This window comes from Teleopsis dalmanni, chromosome 1, assembly GCF_002237135.1.
Source record: "Teleopsis dalmanni isolate 2A chromosome 1, ASM223713v2, whole genome shotgun sequence".
NCBI classification, from domain to species: Eukaryota; Metazoa; Arthropoda; class Insecta; order Diptera; family Diopsidae; genus Teleopsis; species Teleopsis dalmanni.
In genome coordinates, this window is record NC_051846.1 from 96617676 (window position 1) to 96637607 (window position 19932).

Sequence of the window (19932 nt, forward strand, 5' to 3'; positions counted from 1 at the left end):
CCTCTGTAGATTCAGATAGTTCAGCAAATCTATTGCCAGAAAGTATATCTGTGAGTGCACATCTTTGTTAATTTTGTTTATTTTAGCACCTTTTAAGTTGCCTTTTTGAGGACTAAGTTTTCGTTTGATATTGACATAGCGTTCCATGCCTGTTTAGATTTTAGTTTTATTTTTTGGACTCGCTAAGTCGGGAAATGCAAGCAATACTGCTGAAGATACAATGTTTTGTAAGCTTTTATCAGTTTGAGTAGTTTTCTGTGGTAACTTGTTTAATGTGTCTGTAGCTGTCGATATTCTCGATAATCACAGTAAACTGGATTATAATTTAAATATATTGACAACACAAAACTTGTAAAAATTTAGAAAGAAAATTATATTCGAAGAAGAAGTTTTCAGTTTTCTGATTAAGAAAATAAGCAGAACACAATAAATAATTTTATAATTTAGATATAGCCTCTGTGTTTTTAGTTCCGTTCAAATACGTTCAAATACAGAAACCCGCTATATGTCTATTACAAGATAAGCATAACATTTGTTTGGGATGCTTATCGTATGTCTTCTCTCTGGGGGAGGATTTGGATTACTCATTTGCATACGTGGTTATGTATGCAAATAGCAGGTTTGCTGTAAGATTTATACTATTAATATAAGATGAAATAAAGTTAAATTAAATTGATAAAGTAAATTAAAGTAAATTAAATTGATATAAAAAAAAAATAAACAAAAAAAATAAAGAAAAAATGATGACTGAATTGTATTGTGCAATGTGGTGTTGTGTTGTGTTATGACGTATTGTGTTGTATTGTAGGCTTAGCTTTGTGTTAGCTTTTGTGCAACTCGTTTTTATCAGATGAATAGTTGTCTCTCAGCACTTTTTTTTTGTTTTATGTATGCACAAAAGCGCACTGATATATTTTGTTTCTCAAACTTTTTATTTTATAGTTTTAAATGTTTATCTGCTGTCTCTGTCAACTATATGAGCATTTAAAATTAAGTAGTGCAAAAAGAAAATAAACACAAATCTGAAAAAGCGCGCGCTATTTTCAAATTAATATTTTATGCACTTTTCACTTTTGGAATTGTTTTTTATCGCTAATTTTATTCTTTTTGTGTTTTTATATTAATTACAAAAGTGGTTTCTACAAGAATACTTAATTTAAATAGTATTAAGACTGTGAATTTTAAATTTTTCAAAGACCGACTTGAAAACACGAAATGTTGTATATTGTATTCTCGTTTGTGATTTTGCTATTCGTTCTTTGCGGTGATAAATTCATTGAGAATTTTGAAAATGAATCTTTGAATGAAAAATGAGCGATGCTTTAAATAAAAACTTCGCTATTCAAACGAATGGTAAACTCGCGAACTCATCATTAATAAATTCGTGATTAGTTTACCTGCAGAGTAGAAATGAAATGACAAAATTAATATGAGTTATTAGTAAAAGCACATAACAAAATTGATTAATAATAGTTTTCATTATATGCTGCTTATTTTAAAATTTTCTATTAACTATTATTTTTTTATAAAGTTAATTTTAAAATTTTATTTTTTAATAAGTTCTTTATGTACCTATTCGATAGCATTAAAAACATATATTTGAATAAAATATTTACTTTAGTTTTGTTTTATGACATATTTATAAGGTTTTTAATGTCCATAAGAGTTTGGTTACATAAAATGATATTACATTGAGGTTACATGTTTGAAAATTTAAATTTATATGTGAATATGAACTTAAGTAACAAATAAATGTTTTTTTTTTCAAAATAATGCGTTGTAAATAAATATATGATTACATATCTACTGATTCCAATAAATTGTTATTTAATTTGCTACCTATGTTCTGCCCCTATAATGTGTGTGAAAATTTTCCTATTACTTCACAAGAATCAATACAAGTAAAACAAAAGAATCGTTCGCGAATTTTTTAAACTAACAATCGCGAGCGAATCAATCGAAAGAAGAATGATGTGCGATCATTTGAAAACGAATTTTTACCTACGACTATTTGAAACGAACATACATTAACTCAGGAATTTTTCAAACGAACGGTAATCTGCAGCAAGCGAATGAAATGAAATAGGATCGAATTTTAAAAATGTGAAAACGAATTTTTGCGTAGATTAATTCGAGGGGCATAAGTTCGCGAATTTTTCAAACGATTGTTTATCTGCAATGACCGAGTTAATGAAATTGAATGAATTTTAATTGTTCGAAAATGAATTTTTTTGTACCCTGCTTTTTAGTCCCTTTTTGATGTTTTAATAATATATTTGAATAGTTCAAAATATATTTTTTTATTTGATACTTTTAATTTTATTAAATTTTCATAGAAATAATTTTATATTTATTTTTTAGGAGATATAATTCCTTATTATTCATTTTATTAAGACATTGAGTATATGCACTCATATCAATGGAAGGGAAAAAATTAATAAATTTCAAATTATTTTTATTTATACCATATTTATTTATAATTAATGTAATTTTTATATTAATTTTTTTTATTTTAACATTTTCCAGAATGAATATGTTTGCTTTATATTTATTTTTTGAAGGAAGCTTACTTCCAAGTTTGTTGTTAATTTTAAGATAAGAATATCAACTTGAACGTTAACAAACTTCAAATTATATATTGTTTTAAATAAATATATAAATTCAAATTTTTATTTTTGGAGTGTTTATATATTTAATTATTTATTATTGTATTTATCAATAATTTAAACTTTTTTAATTTTCTTTTATTTCATTTGTTTGTTTAAAATTTAATTGAATATTTATTAGTATTTTTTTGACTTGAGGAATTTTAAATTGTTTACATCAAGTTTATCTATAATTGTTGATTATTGTGTTACTCATATAGAAAATGTTTTAATAGATACCATATAATAAATTTAAGATAGTAGGGAGTTTATGGTGGATATACTTTATTTATTGAACATTGATTATATTTCATAGGTTTATTTTGTTTAGCTTATATTAGATATGAACTATTAGGAAATTTATTATTAAATTTATTATTAAATTTATTAGGAGAAATTTCATTAACAAATAGAATTGTTAATTGACCTTAATATTTAATTATTAGTTTTTTATTATTATTATTTAGAGCTGCCTACTAAATACTTTATTCTTATAGTTAACATCGAAAAATTTGTTCAGAAGTTTATTCATTTAGAGTGAGAAATTGATTTTGATTTTGAGAATGAGACATTGATTTTCTTTAAACTTATTAGTTACAAAAAGTAAAATAATTTATTATTAATTATAATTTATTTTAATTATTTAAAACATTGATTTCTGATATCCAATATACAAGATAATATTTTAATTTATGAAAAAAGTATCATTATGTAGAATAAAATTTTAATTATTAAATAGTATGAGTATAATTTCATTTTTTTTAAGATTGTTATTTTTTAATCAAAATTTTCTACAGTGAGAAATAATTTCTTTAAATGCAAGGTTAAGCGATTGAAGTGTTACATATTGAAGCGATTATATCTTTTTTGTGTGAAGTTATTTTTTATTGAGTCAAATTACAAAAATTTGTGGAAATAATGAAAATTTCAGAAACCATTCACTCTAGCTCGATGTGGTCTTGAGTCTTGACTATAACTTTCAAACGATTAAAAAGTGAGTTACATACTTCACGAATATGAGCTTCCGGTATTTTAGCCTATTCCTGAACAATGGTTTTGTTCAGCGCATTCATACTGGCATATTTTTTAGTCCTAACCTTGCTCTCCAAAATGGCCCAGATGTAATAGTTCATTGGATTTGTATCTGACGAATTTGAAAGCGATTATGTAAACAAAATGAAGTATTTACCATGAGTTTTTCTTGGTTCACGCAAGCTTTATGAGACAGTACTCACTGTTTGTGTGCCCACGACTCTAAAGCAACTTCCAAAATGTAAGATCTTGTGCTTTTTGGGACACTTAAGGGAATACGCGTCGGATGCTTTGATAGGATATTATCAGTTCTTTAGCCATTTGATTACCACTACGACGTGAATTTTTATGTTATATAACATAACATAACTAAAGTACAATTAAAACTTAAATAAAATTAATAATAGAAAATATATATATTATATAATAAATTTTAAATTGGAAATTAAAATTGCCAATATAAAAAATAAAAGGAAATTATGCAACTTAGAAAATAAAGTAAACAATATTTTAGATTGCTTATAATGTAAGTTATCATACATTATACATGATAACTTCGTAGTTTTTCAACCGATTTGCTAGAATTTTAAAATATAAGCAATTTAAATACTTATAAAGTAATTATTGCCGTTTATTATTACTTATTGGATTTTGTATAATTTCTGAGAACTGAGAAAGGAATAAAACATAGAGTTTGAAGAACAAATTTTTGGCTATTAATCTTTGAACTGACCAAAAGAAACGACTGTTGCAATTTATACCTAAAAAGGTATGTATACATATTTTATATTTCTATAATAGCAATTGTATTCATTATTTAATTATCTAATATAAAATTTTATTATTTAAATTGTTAATACACCAAAAAGTATGACATGTGAGATTGATAACTAAACTATATTTAACGCATGTACCAATTTGTCAATGTACCAATTGCCAATGCATAATTGTAGATAGACAGATAAACATATACTTTGAAATCAAAAACAAAACAACAAAAAGAAATATATATAAAATATATATATATAAAATACATATATATAAATATATACATATAAAAAATATATATATATACTAGCTGACCCGGCGAACGTTGTTTCCCCTTGCAATTAATTTTCCTGACGTTCGTTGCGTTGCTTTTGACTTTCATTAGAACGTGTGATTGTATCCTGATTTCTTACATTTTCATTGTTTTCTGCCGATCTATTTAACCGACGGTTTTGGAGTAATTGTGAATTCCGAGTCCGTCGACAAATATTTCCTCCTCGTCCACGAAGACGTGGCATTGTTTTTTGTACGTTATTTATATCTTTACATATATAATTCTTCTTTTTTGTGTGTTGAATTTTTGAATTCTCTGGATTTACCAGGAATACCACCACATAACTTAAGATTAAAAATTGGCTCACCTATAATTATGCTGCAGAATTTAAATGCACTTAAGCTATGCAACGGCAGTTTTACGATTCATGTTAGAGATTTTAAAGTTTTTAAACAAATCAAAGTAAGCATGAATAAATTTTAAATTTCTAATATAAATGTATATGCATACCAAAAAATAAAAAATTAATTAAAAAGACATTATCTAGTGGGCCAAATTGTGAATCTAAACCTTCCTTGAATCCACTTGAACACTCACAAAAAATTTCATCAAAATCGGTTCAGCCATTTAGGAGGAGTTCACTGTCAACACACGTACAGAAGAATTATATATATAAGATATAATATTATTGTTAATGAAGTGTTTAATTTATTGTAATTTACGTATTTTCTATTGAAGCAATATAAGTATAAATAGCATCTTAGTAGTACCGCATCTCCGTCCAATTAGGGCACATTACTATTATTACTATTAAATGTATTAATATATATTTTTAATAAAAAAATTATTTTTTGAACATACAAAATAGTTGTCGATTATGTGACTGGCGTTTGGCATCTAAATTACAGACCTCCTAGTTGTTTGTGGCACAATTAAGGTCATTCATATGACCTTACCAAACAGACTGGACGGTTTTTGGCAAAAAATGACCGCATCATCTCTGATTTGGCTGAAATTTTTTTATGAGCTCCTTTCAAAAAATAAAAAGATTCGTATCTCGAGAAAAAAATTTGTAATTTGTGATTTTTTTTCTAGGGGATATTGACTAATGGGGTTTTAAAAATTGGCGTTGTAGATACATTTTCAAATGGACATATATCAAGCTATATAAATGATAGAAACTTCAAATTTGTTGCGTGTTAAAGATAATTGATTAAACTTTTAGGACATTATTTAAGCAATTAATATTGTTTATATTTAAGTGCATTTTCTATGTAGAATTTAATATACATTCAATTTAGAATAAAAAAGTAAACATTTTTGTGTCGTTCTTTTTTAAAAATTTATGTAACGGTATTATGGTGCTTATGAGTGACGTATATGACTCCTGATAAATTAATTTTTTTTAATTACTTCTATAAACAAAGCCACATTAAAAATATTTATTTTTTAAGTAAAATTTATGGTTTAATCTAAATCAAAACTAAAGAAAAATTTATGTGACATATTCCTCTATTCCTCTATATATGTGATATATTCCTCTTTATCCTTCATTTTACTGAAAAATGAAGGATCAATTAATTTTTTAAAAGTATTTTTTGATAAGTCATTCAATGGAAATATAGTACGCATGTTCTTGATATGATTTGCGGCAAAAAAAAAATTAAAATATTTCAAAAAATAAAGCCATACTGAAAATTTTTATTTCTCACTAAAATTTAAAACTGAATCTAAATGAAATACAAAAAATGAACATTTTGGGGATACATTTAGAAAAAAACTTTTTTTAATTTAACAGTTAATATTAGTACTTAAATAAAAACAATCTTAATTGTTTGAACTTCTTAAAAGTTCAATCAATTATCTTTAAAACGCAACAAATTTCAGTTTCTATCATTTATATAGCTTGAGATATCGCCATTTGAAAATGTATCTACAATGCCAAATGTCAAAACCCATTGGTCCATATGTCTTATAAAAAAACAAATTACACTATTTTATCCCGAGATACGGGGTCTTCTTATTTTATAAAAGAAACTCATAAAAAAATTTCAACCGAATCGAAGATGATGAGGTCAAAAAGATGTCCGATTTATAAAAGAATGACGCATATAATATATATGTTACGTATACGTTAACTGACAAACTATAATAGTATACAACACAAATTATTGTTGCGTGTTTTTTTATTTTTTTTGTTTTGCATAAGAGAATTGCGAACATAGTCTACGTAAAAGTTATTGGAATTTGGAAATTTAAAACCATATATTTTTATTTTGTACATTAAAAGAAGATGATATGGTAGCTTATAAACACAACAAATTAATTATTTCAATATTACCTTCAATATGTAAAATATCCGTGGAAGTTTTTGATATTAAAATGCATTTCTCATGTAGTACAATACTGTTGCAAGCAATTGATGTATATTTTAATGCTAATTCTCCCAAATGGCTGTCATCTATGCAGTGCTGTGTAGTTATATTATCTAATTTATCCAACGTTTCTATAATTTCATTACAAGCAGCTATGGATTTATTAAATGGTTCTTCATAAGACTCATCAAATTTAGTGTTTAACAAAAATCTGTTTGTTTCTAATATAGAACTTATTAATGACATAAACATCATTTTATGCCTTTTGTTATCAGTTTCCCTATTCGATTTAGTAATTTCAAGTTCCGATTCTGCTTTTATAACTCGTTCCTTACAAGCTTCATTACTCAAGTTCAAATTGTTGTAACGTAATTCAATTGAATCTTTATAATTCATCAAGGACTTGTATTCCTGTTCTTTTTCCTAAAAAAAAGTATAGTTGTTAATAGAAATTTTAATGTAATAGAAAATTCAAATACCTTTAACTGTATAATACAATTTTGAAGAGATTTTTTAATGTTGAAAAGCTCAGTTTCTTTATGATTTACTTCAAATTCACATTTTTCTTGAATTTTTTTAATTTCGTCTAATTTACTATTTATTTGGGATTTTAAAACAGTGTTTTCTTTTTCTTGTTCTTCGGATTCTTTAAGGAATGATTCGTTTAAATCTTTTAAAGTTAATTTTAAATTTTCTGTTTCTTTGATTTGATCACTTAATTTTGATTCCTGAAATATTTTTAGCTGCAAGTGATCTGTTTTTAATTTCTTATTTTCGATTAAAAGCGAATCATATTTATTTATCGAATCCGCAATATTAGTCTCTAAAAGAGAATTTTGTTTCTTTAGTTTTTCAACAACATTTAACTTACATTCCATGTCTCTAATTAGCACTTTATTTTCCGTTAATTCATTTTGAAGTAAAGAGTTATTTTGGCGCTCCGTATTTAATATTTTATTTGTTTCTCCATGCTGTGAAATAACAATTAGTATATTAATTATGTTTATGTAAATAATACGTTATTAAGAAATACTTTACTTTCAAACTGCTTAACTTGAATTTCAATAAAAGTAATGCATATTACTTTACAAAATTTTAATAAATATCATAATGACTCTTGAATTTATTGCAAAACAATTAATTGATGATTAATTATAAGATGAAGTAAAAAAACGAACGGAACTATACTTATATTATTAGTAAGAATTATTTTAACTTAAAAATAAATTGATCATTTACAGAAACATATCAAAATAAGTTGATGTTTATAAGGTGTTTAAATTACTAAATATTAACATTGTTTCAAAAAGATTAACTATAACATAATTATACAATCTTATTTATATTACTTCAAGTACAAAATTTATGCCATCGCCGCGAGATTGCAGAGTAAAATGCATCATAAAATTGTGTGTATTTTGTTTTCAATAACTTTCTTAGAGGTTATGCATATAAAGTTTATAAGCACATTTGTGGTGTTAAGAAAAAAAATGCACGCACTCAAATTTGTTGTGCGGTTTCAAATTTCACATCGCACAAAGCGATGATTGTTCACACACATTTGTGCTGTGCGACTGACTTAGAAAAATGTGCACAATCAGATGTGCGAAAACATTTTATGCTCGCATCGCACTGTGCGAAACAAAATTCTCTTCGCACACGAATGTGGTGCTAATATTACGATTGCACAAATGTGCTATTGCATAAATGTGCACAAATGTGCGATTTTGCGCTTGCACCCAAGGATGGAAAAAAATTACATGAATTACATGATTTACACAATTTTGTTTGAAATATTTTGTTGCAAATTTTGAAAAAATAAATATTTATGTTCGTTGGCATCGTAACTTATGTTAAAAATTGCATAAATTAACAAATATTTAAAATAATTATTTTTGTTAAATATTTATAATGTTGACTAAAAATTATAACTGTCTTAACCTAATTTGTATTCTAACTTAAAATATTAGTTTTTTGAATATTACTTTCCAACTTTTGTGCATTTTTAAATGCAAATTTAGTAAGTAAACTTAAAGTATTTGTTTGGTAAGTTTTGCACCAGTTTAAAAGAAATAAAAACATATTTTAGGAAGATTTTTTTATTCCCAAATAATATGTATTTACATAGGTAGAGTACCTAACTTTTAATAAAAAACACGAAAGATTAGGAAAATATTTTCTTGAACAGGTAGCAGGATGCTTAGATTTGCTAATGTGAACTTAAAAAACATGAAAAGGAAGTAAAATTTTTAACTCTTTTGGTAGGGCACAAAATTTTTAAATCAAAGCAATTTCCACTGAAATATATGAATGAATACTAATAATAGATTAGGTAAAATACTATTAAGTAAAAAACAAACATACTAAGCCTCAGTCACTTACACCTTAAAGGACAAAAGCAATACTCTATCGTGTTTATTTTAATTTTTAAGTGATGATTAGGTGATAATTAAAATTATGAAGTAGTCCAAAATTGATATATTTAATATTTTTAAAGTAAGATATGTAGAACCGATACTCTTTACTTATAACATTTCGAAACAAATACTCTTTCTTTATTAAATTCATGTACCTATTTAACTCATATATCATAAACTATTTATATTTTATATTATAACAAAGTCTTCAAGTACATTGTGAAATTAACTTTATTCCCATGTTTTAAATTAATAAACCTTAAAATAATAAGTAATATAAGCAATAAATGTGAATCTAATAATAAATTCAAAATTAAAATATAAATATAAAATCATTTTTTCAATAAAATATTTCGCCTTAAGACGAAAATTAATGCAAATCAGTCTTCCATACTATTTTGTTGCGTTATTCATCGTAATATTGTGCGCTTTTAAATCATCATTTCACACAAATGTGCAGTAGACATTTCGTCTCCGCACATTTGGGTGCATTTTTATTTTCGAGTCTGCACACAAAATGTGCTCCTTGTATTCTTTTCTGCACACGTTGTGTGCGAGGGCAAGCTGGCTGCCTCACACACAATGTGCTGTGCGAAATAACTTCGGCACAAACACCGAATGCGTGTGCGAGTTTTATTTCACTCCACCACATTCGTGTTAAATGTGCGTTTTGTTTGTGCACACAAGATGTGCACTTAAGATGTGCACAAAAATTTTCTCACACCACATTTGTGGTGCAAAATTTTATTTCGAATCGCACAACATTTGTACGTGATGCTTTGCATTTTTGTGCACAGCACAGTGTTTTTCTAAAACCTGATATAAACTGATATACAGTAGGTATCTAGTATCGCGAATAGCCAATTTAACAATTATCCAATTCAACGATAGAAAAAATCATGTCATTGACTATTTAAAATACCGCATTATGCACTCGCTATATGTTAAATATAATTTATATTTTATAATTTATATTTTATATTATATAAAATATTTGTAAATTTAACGAACTTTGTTAGCAAATGTTGTTAAGGTTTACAATTTCAACACACCACAAAATTATTGTGGAGCAATTAAAATTTCTGCACAATCAACTAAAAAAAATAATAAATATTACATTCAAACTACAATACAGGTTGGCTGAAAAAGTTTTGAAAGCGACACTTATTAATCAGTAGAAGAATCAAAATTTATACGCCAAACACATTATACGTCTAAACACATTCAGATGTTTATAAGCCATTTTTTTTATAAGCCATTTGAAATTGACGTGTCGGTGATTTTGTCACAAAGGAAAACCCGAATATCGTGCAGTGATAACGTTCTTTGTTTTAGAAGGTTTATCAGTAACAGAAACTCATCGATAAGTTTTAGAGTTTAAACGTGAACGTCATTAAGAAAGTCTACGACATTGTTCATAGAGATCCATGTTTGAGTAAGCGCGAATTCGCTGTTACCATAGACATTTCGGACTAACGAGAAATCTGTATCTTAAAAAAAAGAATTGCATATGAAAAAGGGATTCGGAAATTTAGTGCCGCATTCGGTGACAATTAAATTAGTACAGCTTTGCGTTAGTTGGGTAATGAACACTGACTCTGGTACAAGGTTCTTTGGCAAGGTACAAGCTCAAGCAACGCTACTAGCAGTCTCAAAAAATGATTTACGAATAATTAAATATAAGAAACAATTTCAAGACCACTGATATGGCAGAACTTTTGTTCTATTTGTTAACTTTATATAATTGGGAAATTAAAAAATGTTTTATTTCGTTTCAAATATATATGTTTTTATTAGAATTCCTTTTTTAAACAAAACTTTAATTTATTTAACTGCGCTTAACAATGCTTAAACAAAAACAATAGGGCAGATATTACGCACTTTCAACAATAGAATGATACATTCTTCTATCTGACCTATTCTGCATAAATGGTTTGGTCTAGTAAAAATCGAAAATAATAGAATGTTCATTGTTTAAACAATAAAATATATGACTTGTTGAAAAAAAAACATATAATTCATTAACAAAAAATAATAAAAAATGATTTGTATTAAGATCGCATAAAAATCAAAAAAAAAATTTGATTTTTTAAAAGTAAAAAGCATTACTTTTTTCTTGTGTCAAAGTTTTGACAATAAATTTAAGTTTTTAAATTTGGTCTAATTGGTGTATTTCATAAAAAATTTTAAAAGAAATTAAAATAAATTTTGAGACTTTTGGACAATGAAATTGTGCAAGATTTTATTGTAAATAGTATACAACCTAGTGTACCTAGTAGAATTTACTAGAACTGCCGTACTGTTGACTGGTTCCAATTTCCATACACAATTTGAGGATGATCGATATCAATGACAAAGGTGAGTCCTTATTTAATTTTATATGTTAAAGTAAACTTTGTTAACCTAATAGGGGTTAGGAACCGACCTACATCGGACCCACTTTATGTAAGTAACATTCTCGACATTACTGTATATACAAACACAAGTAATATAAGAGGAGATTGAATGGTGTTACTTGAGCCGTGGTTTGTTGTTGCTTTCGTCTAAAGGTTCCCGGTTGTGTTTTTCTTTATAGAAGTGAACCAACGAGAAAAGCTAATGAGCTAGTACCTAAAAATTTTGTTCTACTGTACTACTGCAATTTTGTACTACTGACCCTATAGAGTATAGACTATTTGTTTAGCTGCCTTTCTTCTCCAATCTTTTGAATAAATTTTAGCAACTCACATACGGAGCGTGATACGTCCCGAAAGATTGTTAGAATTGCATTTTATTAAATCATTGTTATGCAGTGCAATATGTTTATTATAAATTCCTGAAGTGCTAAGCTAAACATTTTTTCTTATTTTGACCTTTTTTTACTTATTTTTAAATAAAAAAAACATCAAATTCTTTTAAATGTATATTCATTAGTATAATCCAGCTATATAAAATGGATAGATAATGATTTTATAATTGATATTAAATAAACACACCTTGACCATATGCTGAAGACATCACGATTGAATTTTACATGAAATGAACAGATCTTCCAATTGACCAATTTGAGATGAAATAGAAGAAAACAACGCTGGCACAGTACAGCAATCAAGATCAGAGAAGCAATGTTATCAGCGAAGTAGATATGATCGCAATATATGATCGCCATAAATCAAAATCGCATAGGATAGAGTGAATGGGAATCAACTTGTGCTTAACACCAAGCCGCATGTAAGGATGTTCAATACGTTTTCAGAGAGCAGAAAATGAACTTTCTGTTTTGGAGAGGTTAGCGAAGGTAGTCAACATCTATTATATTCTCTTGAATGAAATAAAGCAAATCGAGTACTGATGAGGTATAAAAACAATAATTGAGAGTGGTGCCGCTTTGTAGAGAAAGAAATTCATAAGTGACACTAAATGAAGTGTAAAGAATTTCGTGATTACGTTTTAATATAACATGTTTTCGTGGTACTTTAAGGTGACCAGATTTTTAGATGGGCAAAGCGGGGCAACTCATACAGAATAAAAATAATATCGTAATATATATTTCTTACCTGTGCAGAGTATTTTTCCAACTGTAGCAAAATAACACTTCACCGAAAAAGGTAGGTGTGATTATGTGCTGCAGTTATCTAGATAGTTCGGATAGTAAGAAACTAATTAACTTTTTAATTCATCTATATAAGAAAAAAGTTTATTAAACGGTTTAATTATGTTAAAATTCATAATTTAAAAACAGAAATGATTCGGAACTAATTTAACATGTTAATATTTTATGTATACATTTATTTTAGAAATAAAGAGCAAACATTTTGGTATAGTTTTTCTTCGAAAATTGATTTAATGGTATTATGGTGCGTATGAGCAATGTGAAGGACGCCTGATAAATTAATTTTTTTTAATTACTTCTAAAAGGAATATTACACTGAAAATATTTATTTTTTAAGTAGAATTTATACATTAATCTGAATCAAAAGTAAAATAAAAAAATTTGTGTGATATAATCCGTTTTTTTTTACTGAAGAATCGTGTGTATGTGTTTGGTCTAATATGAAGGATAAATAAATTTTTAAAAGTACTTCTAATGACAATATCGTCCAGAAATTTTTGAGATTTATGTAGAATTTTATTACTAATCGAAATCAATAATATCATATAAGACTATTTGTAGCATATTTTTTGAAAATTCATTCAATGGAAATGTAGTACGCATGTGCTTGATGTATTTTGCGGAAGAAAAAAAATATTAAAAAATTTCAAAGAAAGACTTCAAAGAATTTAAAACTGAATGTAAATAAAATATAAAAAATGAAAATTTAGCTAATGTTTTGAGAAAATTTTTTTTTTAAATTTAACGGTTAATATTAGTACTTAAATATAAACTATTTTAATTGTTTAACAAATTTCGTAAAAGTACAATCAATTATCTTTGAAACGTTGTAAATTTCAAGTTTCTATCTTTTATAGAACTTGAGATACACCCATTTGAAAATGTGTCTACAATGCCAATTCTCAAAACCCCATGAGTCCATATCTCCTAGGAAAAAAATCACAAATTTTTTTCCGAGATATGGGTCTTCTTATTTTATGAAAAGAGCTCATAAAAAAAATTTCAGACAAATCAGAGGTCATGAGGTCATTTTTTGCCAAAATCCGTCCGGTTTGTAAAAGAATCACCCATATACATGTATATCTTTTACTTACGGATTAGTATTTATTTTATTATAATAAATAAATGCAATTATTAAACAACCACCACTATGCACCATTCATTCATAAATTGAACGAACCAGTTTTATAAAGTAGCAGCAAAACCCACATGCTCAGCCAGCACAAGGCAAGGCAAGCTTCAAGAAAAGGTTAATTTGCAATGTAATGCAAAAATTAGACAAAATTTCGATCAACCTTTAAATGTGCAAAAAATGACATGTGCGGATATGCGTGCAGAAAGTAAAAAAATGGTGATTTTTCATATAAATATAAGCCTAATTTGTATGAAAAATCTCTTAGCGCCAACACACCGACGAGGTAAGCACCAACGCAGTACCTAAGTCTCTCTAGGAAATTATAACGCCGTCTCTCTAGGAAATTATAATTATTTTGATGTTATAAGCTAAATTCTCCTGTATTTCTGTAGAATATTACACAACCGGTATTTTGATGCCAAATGCTAAATCCTCTTGAATTTCTTTATTTTATAACGCCTTCGGCATTTTGATGCCAGAGGCAAGAATTCTTTTCATATCAAACCATGTGCTGTGTATAGCGCATCAATGTAAACAAAAACAAACAATAAATTATGTTATGTATTTTTGAAAGTGCTTATGCACAAATTATTTTATATTAACTAATGTAATATGTAATGCGATCGCACACGGAAGAACCACCGCAATGCAAGTAGAATATTTGGTCATAGCAAGTATGCAATTGCTATTTGACACTTTTCTTTTCTGTGCTACTATTCTGCACATGTCGATATGACACACTTGAATGTGTCATAATATTTTCTAAGCATTGACGTGGGTCAACCTTTTTAGTGCCGCCGCAATTAAAATTATTAGGAAAAATATTTGTAAATTATTGTAAAACATTTTGTATAAATAGTTTGGAAAATTGTTAATAAAATTCAGATTTTAAACTGAGCTCGAACAGCTTAAACAAAAGTCTCACAAATTATTTTTGTCTCGGCATTCTCGGATGCCTACTAATGAGCAGATTTCTTCCTGCTGAATTAAAAAGAGAAGAAATATATTATATCGAATGAAAGTCTGATTCAAAAAAAAAATAATAAATTTATATTTGAACAAATTTATTATTACACATGACAGAACGCAAATCACATGTGACATTTTTTTAAGTGACACTTTAATCCACAACAATTCAATAGAGTAACTTATAAACCAAACACAAAAAATACCAAAATAAAACAACCAATAAGTTTTAAAGTCGACTCCTTTTTTGTCATTACATTATAACAAATCTTTAATCGTATAATATATACTTCAACATGCACTTCACGATTTGGAATTTAGAACACATGAAAATATGTCTAGTGTTCTGCAAGATAATATTGCAAGTAATTGTGAATGCAATATTATTTGCCCCCTTTACAGTTGGTGACCATATGTATCGCCATATATTTTGACCAATAACATAAGTTTATAAAAGTTTAGAATTATTATAACTAATAGCATTTAAGTACATAATATTAATATTAGATGTAGGTAAGAAAAATAAATTGTAAATTGTAACAAACTTATACAGCTAAAATATAAAATAACGTTGAGCAACACTACAAGTTCCGTTAGAATCGGGAAAAACCTTTCAGAGCTGTTTGATACCAAACAAGGTTTCAGACAGGGTGATACCTTGTCGTGAGACTTTTTTAACCTAATGTTGAAACGATAATTCGAACAGACAATTTAAACTGCATTCGCACAATATTTTACGAAAGAATAACACTGCTTGCGTATAAAGCTGATATTGATCATTGGTCTGAACACCCGCGTCATCAGTGCGTCATTTTCCAACTTAGAAAAACAAGCGAAGCAAATAGGTCTTGTGGTAAATGAGGATAAAACAAAGTACTCTCTGTCAACAAACAAATCTCCTAAGCAGTTTAGGACTCACGTCACTGTCGACAATTATAAGTTCGAAGTCGTTTATTTAAGAACCAGCGTAAACACCAAAAATAACGTCAGTTTAGAGATTCAGCCTTGTCAACAGCTGTTACTTCGGGCTAAGTAGGCAATTGAGAAATACAGACTTCTGTTGACAAAGAAATACCATGCTCTACAAGTATTTTATTATACCTATCCTACTGTATGGTGCAGAAGGTTGGACAATTACCAACAGTGGTTAGAAGAAGTTAGGAGCATTTGGGAGAAAAATTCTTCGGAAGATCTATGGTCCCTTACGCGTTAGCGAGGAGCAGCGAATTATATGGAACAATGAACTGTATGAGCTATACTATGACTTTACATAATTTAGTGCATACAAATTCAGCGGCTTCGTTAAACTACGATATATAAATTTTCACGTGTAACTCAAATATAGACTGCGAGGTAGAAGCAGAAATTTTCGCTAAGGGCAGATTTTCGCGAGGTAGAATTTTTCGAAATTTTGCGAGGTAGAAGCAAGAAAAACAAAAGTTCTCGATTGATAATATAGGAAACAAATATTGATAATATAGTGTTATCTTTTATCTTACATTAACTTTAAACTACGTTTTTATTCAACAAAAGATAAACTTTGGCTGTAAACGAAACTTTGATAGAAGAAAAAGTTACTCTTGCCCTGTAAAGAGCATAGGTGTTTCTGCTATTTCTTGAGGTTTGCCTTTTTTAACGAGATTATTAGTCCTTAAATATTAAATTGATTCACTTTTTTATTTGGTGCCAAAAAAAAAAAAATTTAAAAAGTTTGAATTTTCATTATTAAATTTATTATGTGAATTAAATCAAATTTTGGAACTGAAATTTTTTAAAGTAAAATTTTACGTTTAAGTTCATTCGTGTAAAAATTGTTTAATTATTTTTTAAAAGATAGAATACGAATATGTTTGTTTGTAAATGTAATGTTTCAATAAATAATTTAAAAAATATTTGTATATCTTTGTTTGAAAATAAATATCATATATGAATGAAAAAGTAACTGTAAACTATTTTTATTAGTGTAATTTCGTTTAAGAATTAAAGTATTACAGTAATATTACGGTTTGAGGCATTACGGTTCCCTATATATGGGAAGACATAAAGGTTTTAAACATATAAATAAGCGATATATAAGATAGTGTTAGAAACAATTCTAGATACCAAACTAAGAACCTTTGTTATAGTTCGACGTGTATATGCAGCCGAATTTTAAGAGAAGAATGAGTAGATAAGTTTAATAACTTTATTATTGTTTTACAATTTTATTTCTAATTGGAATTTTGTAATTTTTATTTCTATCTCTTTGTTGACACGCCAAAGTACCTCTGCATTTGTAAATCTTTCAGTCACCTTATTTTAAACATGCGTCAATAGCACCACATTTTAATGGCCTCGAGCAACAGACATCGACCAGGTCTCTGTCCCGTAGAGGAGTATAGAGAATATATAATATCGCAGTATTTTTATTCTGAGCGGTAACGACAGTTCCCGGGAACACATCAAGTTTTTCATTATAATAAAAGAAGACCTTACTTTTTCAATTTGGATGCAAGTTTCTATATAGTTTTCCCATTGCTCATCAAGCTGGCATTCCAAGTTGTTATACTTATTTGTTCTTTTTATGAATCAGCCACATACTGACAGTCTACCTCCAGAAATAGGTCGTTTGCTCACCACCATATATTGGGTTTTACTGGAATTTAATTATAAGCTGTATTTTATGCACTTCAATGCAACAACGTCTAAAAGATACTGTAAGTTCTCTAGAGAATCGGCATTAAGCACTGTATCATCGGCGTACCTCAAATTGTTTATGAGTACGGAAATGTATGCATCTGTTTCCAGTATAAGTTTGCTATTATTCGGATATCCTTTTCATCTAATCGGTAGTGCTAATGTAAAATGTAAAAAGACATCCCTGTTATAGTCTCGGCATTGTTCTATTAGGACTCGTATTCCACACAAGGCGTCTCTTACACCAAGCCCTTTGCGAAAACCAAACTTAGTATCACTCATTTGTTTCTTAAGTTTTGGATAAATTCAATTATGTATAATTCGGAGGAATATTTATGACACATGACTCATCAAGCTGACTGTTCTAAAATCTGCACATGTAGTTTTCTTTGGAATCGTAATAAACATAGATTGCAGCCAATCATTGGATATCTAACCTAATAAATCTAATAATCTAATAAATTTTATTAAAAAATCTTGTTAAATTTAGTACGCCATTGTGCTTGAATAATTTCACCAATTCTGTTGGTATTCTATTCTGTTGGTACACCATCTATTGCTTTTTGAACTTCATCAAAGAATATATTTGGACCTGAATCAACTGTTAGATCGGATAGCACGGATGATCGATTGCTCGCAAAGAGAGTTTGGATATAGCTTTCCCACATGCGAAGTGTTTCGTCTTTTTCTGTTATGTATTTACCTTCCTTATCCATTAGTGTGCTTCTCTTTCTTTTATTAAAAGTCGTCATATTTTTAATTTCCTTGTGTAATTTAAATAAATCCTATATCCTTTTCTCATCACATTCGTTTTTGTAAAACCCGTCTTCTGCTTGTATAATAAGAAGACATATATATCTGTGTATATCCTTATATTTGCGAGTATCTTTATTTTTATACCGATTTCATTCGTCCACTAATGCCAGGATTTCACTCGTCATCCAAACTTCTATCCTTCTAGATCTGACCACGCCTTCATTGTTTGCTACTTCTATTATTGTGTCTTTAATTGTCATAGATATTTCCTCGTTTGATAACCTCGTTTCAATTTCATTTGCAACACAAATATATATGCATTAATTTGGACATGTAACAACAAACGAGCAATTATATAAATATTCGATAACTGAGAAACCCCTATTGCGACTACCCAATCTAGTTGCGTGTGTTCTTATCAAACAATGGCTAGTAATGACCAACCTATGTAGATAAATAATACTTATTGTTAAATTTAATTGTTTTGTGGCTACTTTGCCAATAGCCAATATTTCAATGTTTAAAATTAAATTTGTAAACAGATTCTAGTGTAAATAACAACTTTGTATGTGCCCAAAAGCAGTTATAATATTACTGCGGCTTGGGAAAGAAGTCAAATAAACTTTGAAACGTTGGCGGTATTTATATAAATAACCACAAAAATAAAAATAAAATTAGTTTACTTTGATTGAAATAAAATGAGTTGAAGTTGTTCAATTTTATTTTAGTTATTATATTTTAAAATTAATATTAATCTCGTAACAATATATGTTAAGTTATGAAAAAATAAATTGTAACCTTCTTCATGTTAAGACTGTTTATAAAATAAATTACTACTTATACATATTTTAAATACAGACCTGTCGTAATAGGTGGATATGTTCATCTCTAATTTGTGCATACATAAGTTTCAGCTTTGTGAATTTTTCTTCAGATGTTATAATATTTTGTTGTTCTCCACTGTTTTCTGAAAGATAATATAAATATTGTTTATTTTTATGTGATAATAATAATGTCATTAATATACAAGCATTATTTATTTTTTTTGTTTGAAGTTGTCGATGAATAGAAATCGCTTGAATTGGGTTATATTTTTCATTAATTAAAGATAAGTTAATTAATAAAAACTTTTAATAAGTTTTTTAATCATATCGACTGCAATATTACCATAATCTAACCTAGTGCCATTAGTAAATAGAAAAGCACGGTAACCTAAATACTGTTTATAAATTTTAATGCAATAACAATCTGATTTTATTTTGAAATATTTTCTTGCAGATATATGAATATGAAGAA

General features: G+C 27.5%; 1 protein-coding gene across 1 annotated transcript in view; it reads right to left on the reverse strand.

The window, feature by feature from the left end:
* The window catches only part of LOC119673422 (huntingtin-interacting protein 1-like), an 82927-nt gene extending 63321 nt beyond the window's left edge, over positions 1-19606 (reverse strand). Inside the window, exons 1-3 of the mRNA XM_038084691.1 lie at positions 19497-19606; positions 7574-8065; positions 7061-7517 (exon numbers count right to left, since the gene is read on the reverse strand). Of these exons, the coding sequence (XP_037940619.1) occupies positions 7061-7517; positions 7574-8065; positions 19497-19541 (994 nt within the window). The 5' untranslated portion in view covers positions 19542-19606. The remainder of the gene's footprint in view (positions 1-7060; positions 7518-7573; positions 8066-19496) is intronic.
* Positions 19607-19932: the final 326 nt, after the last annotated feature.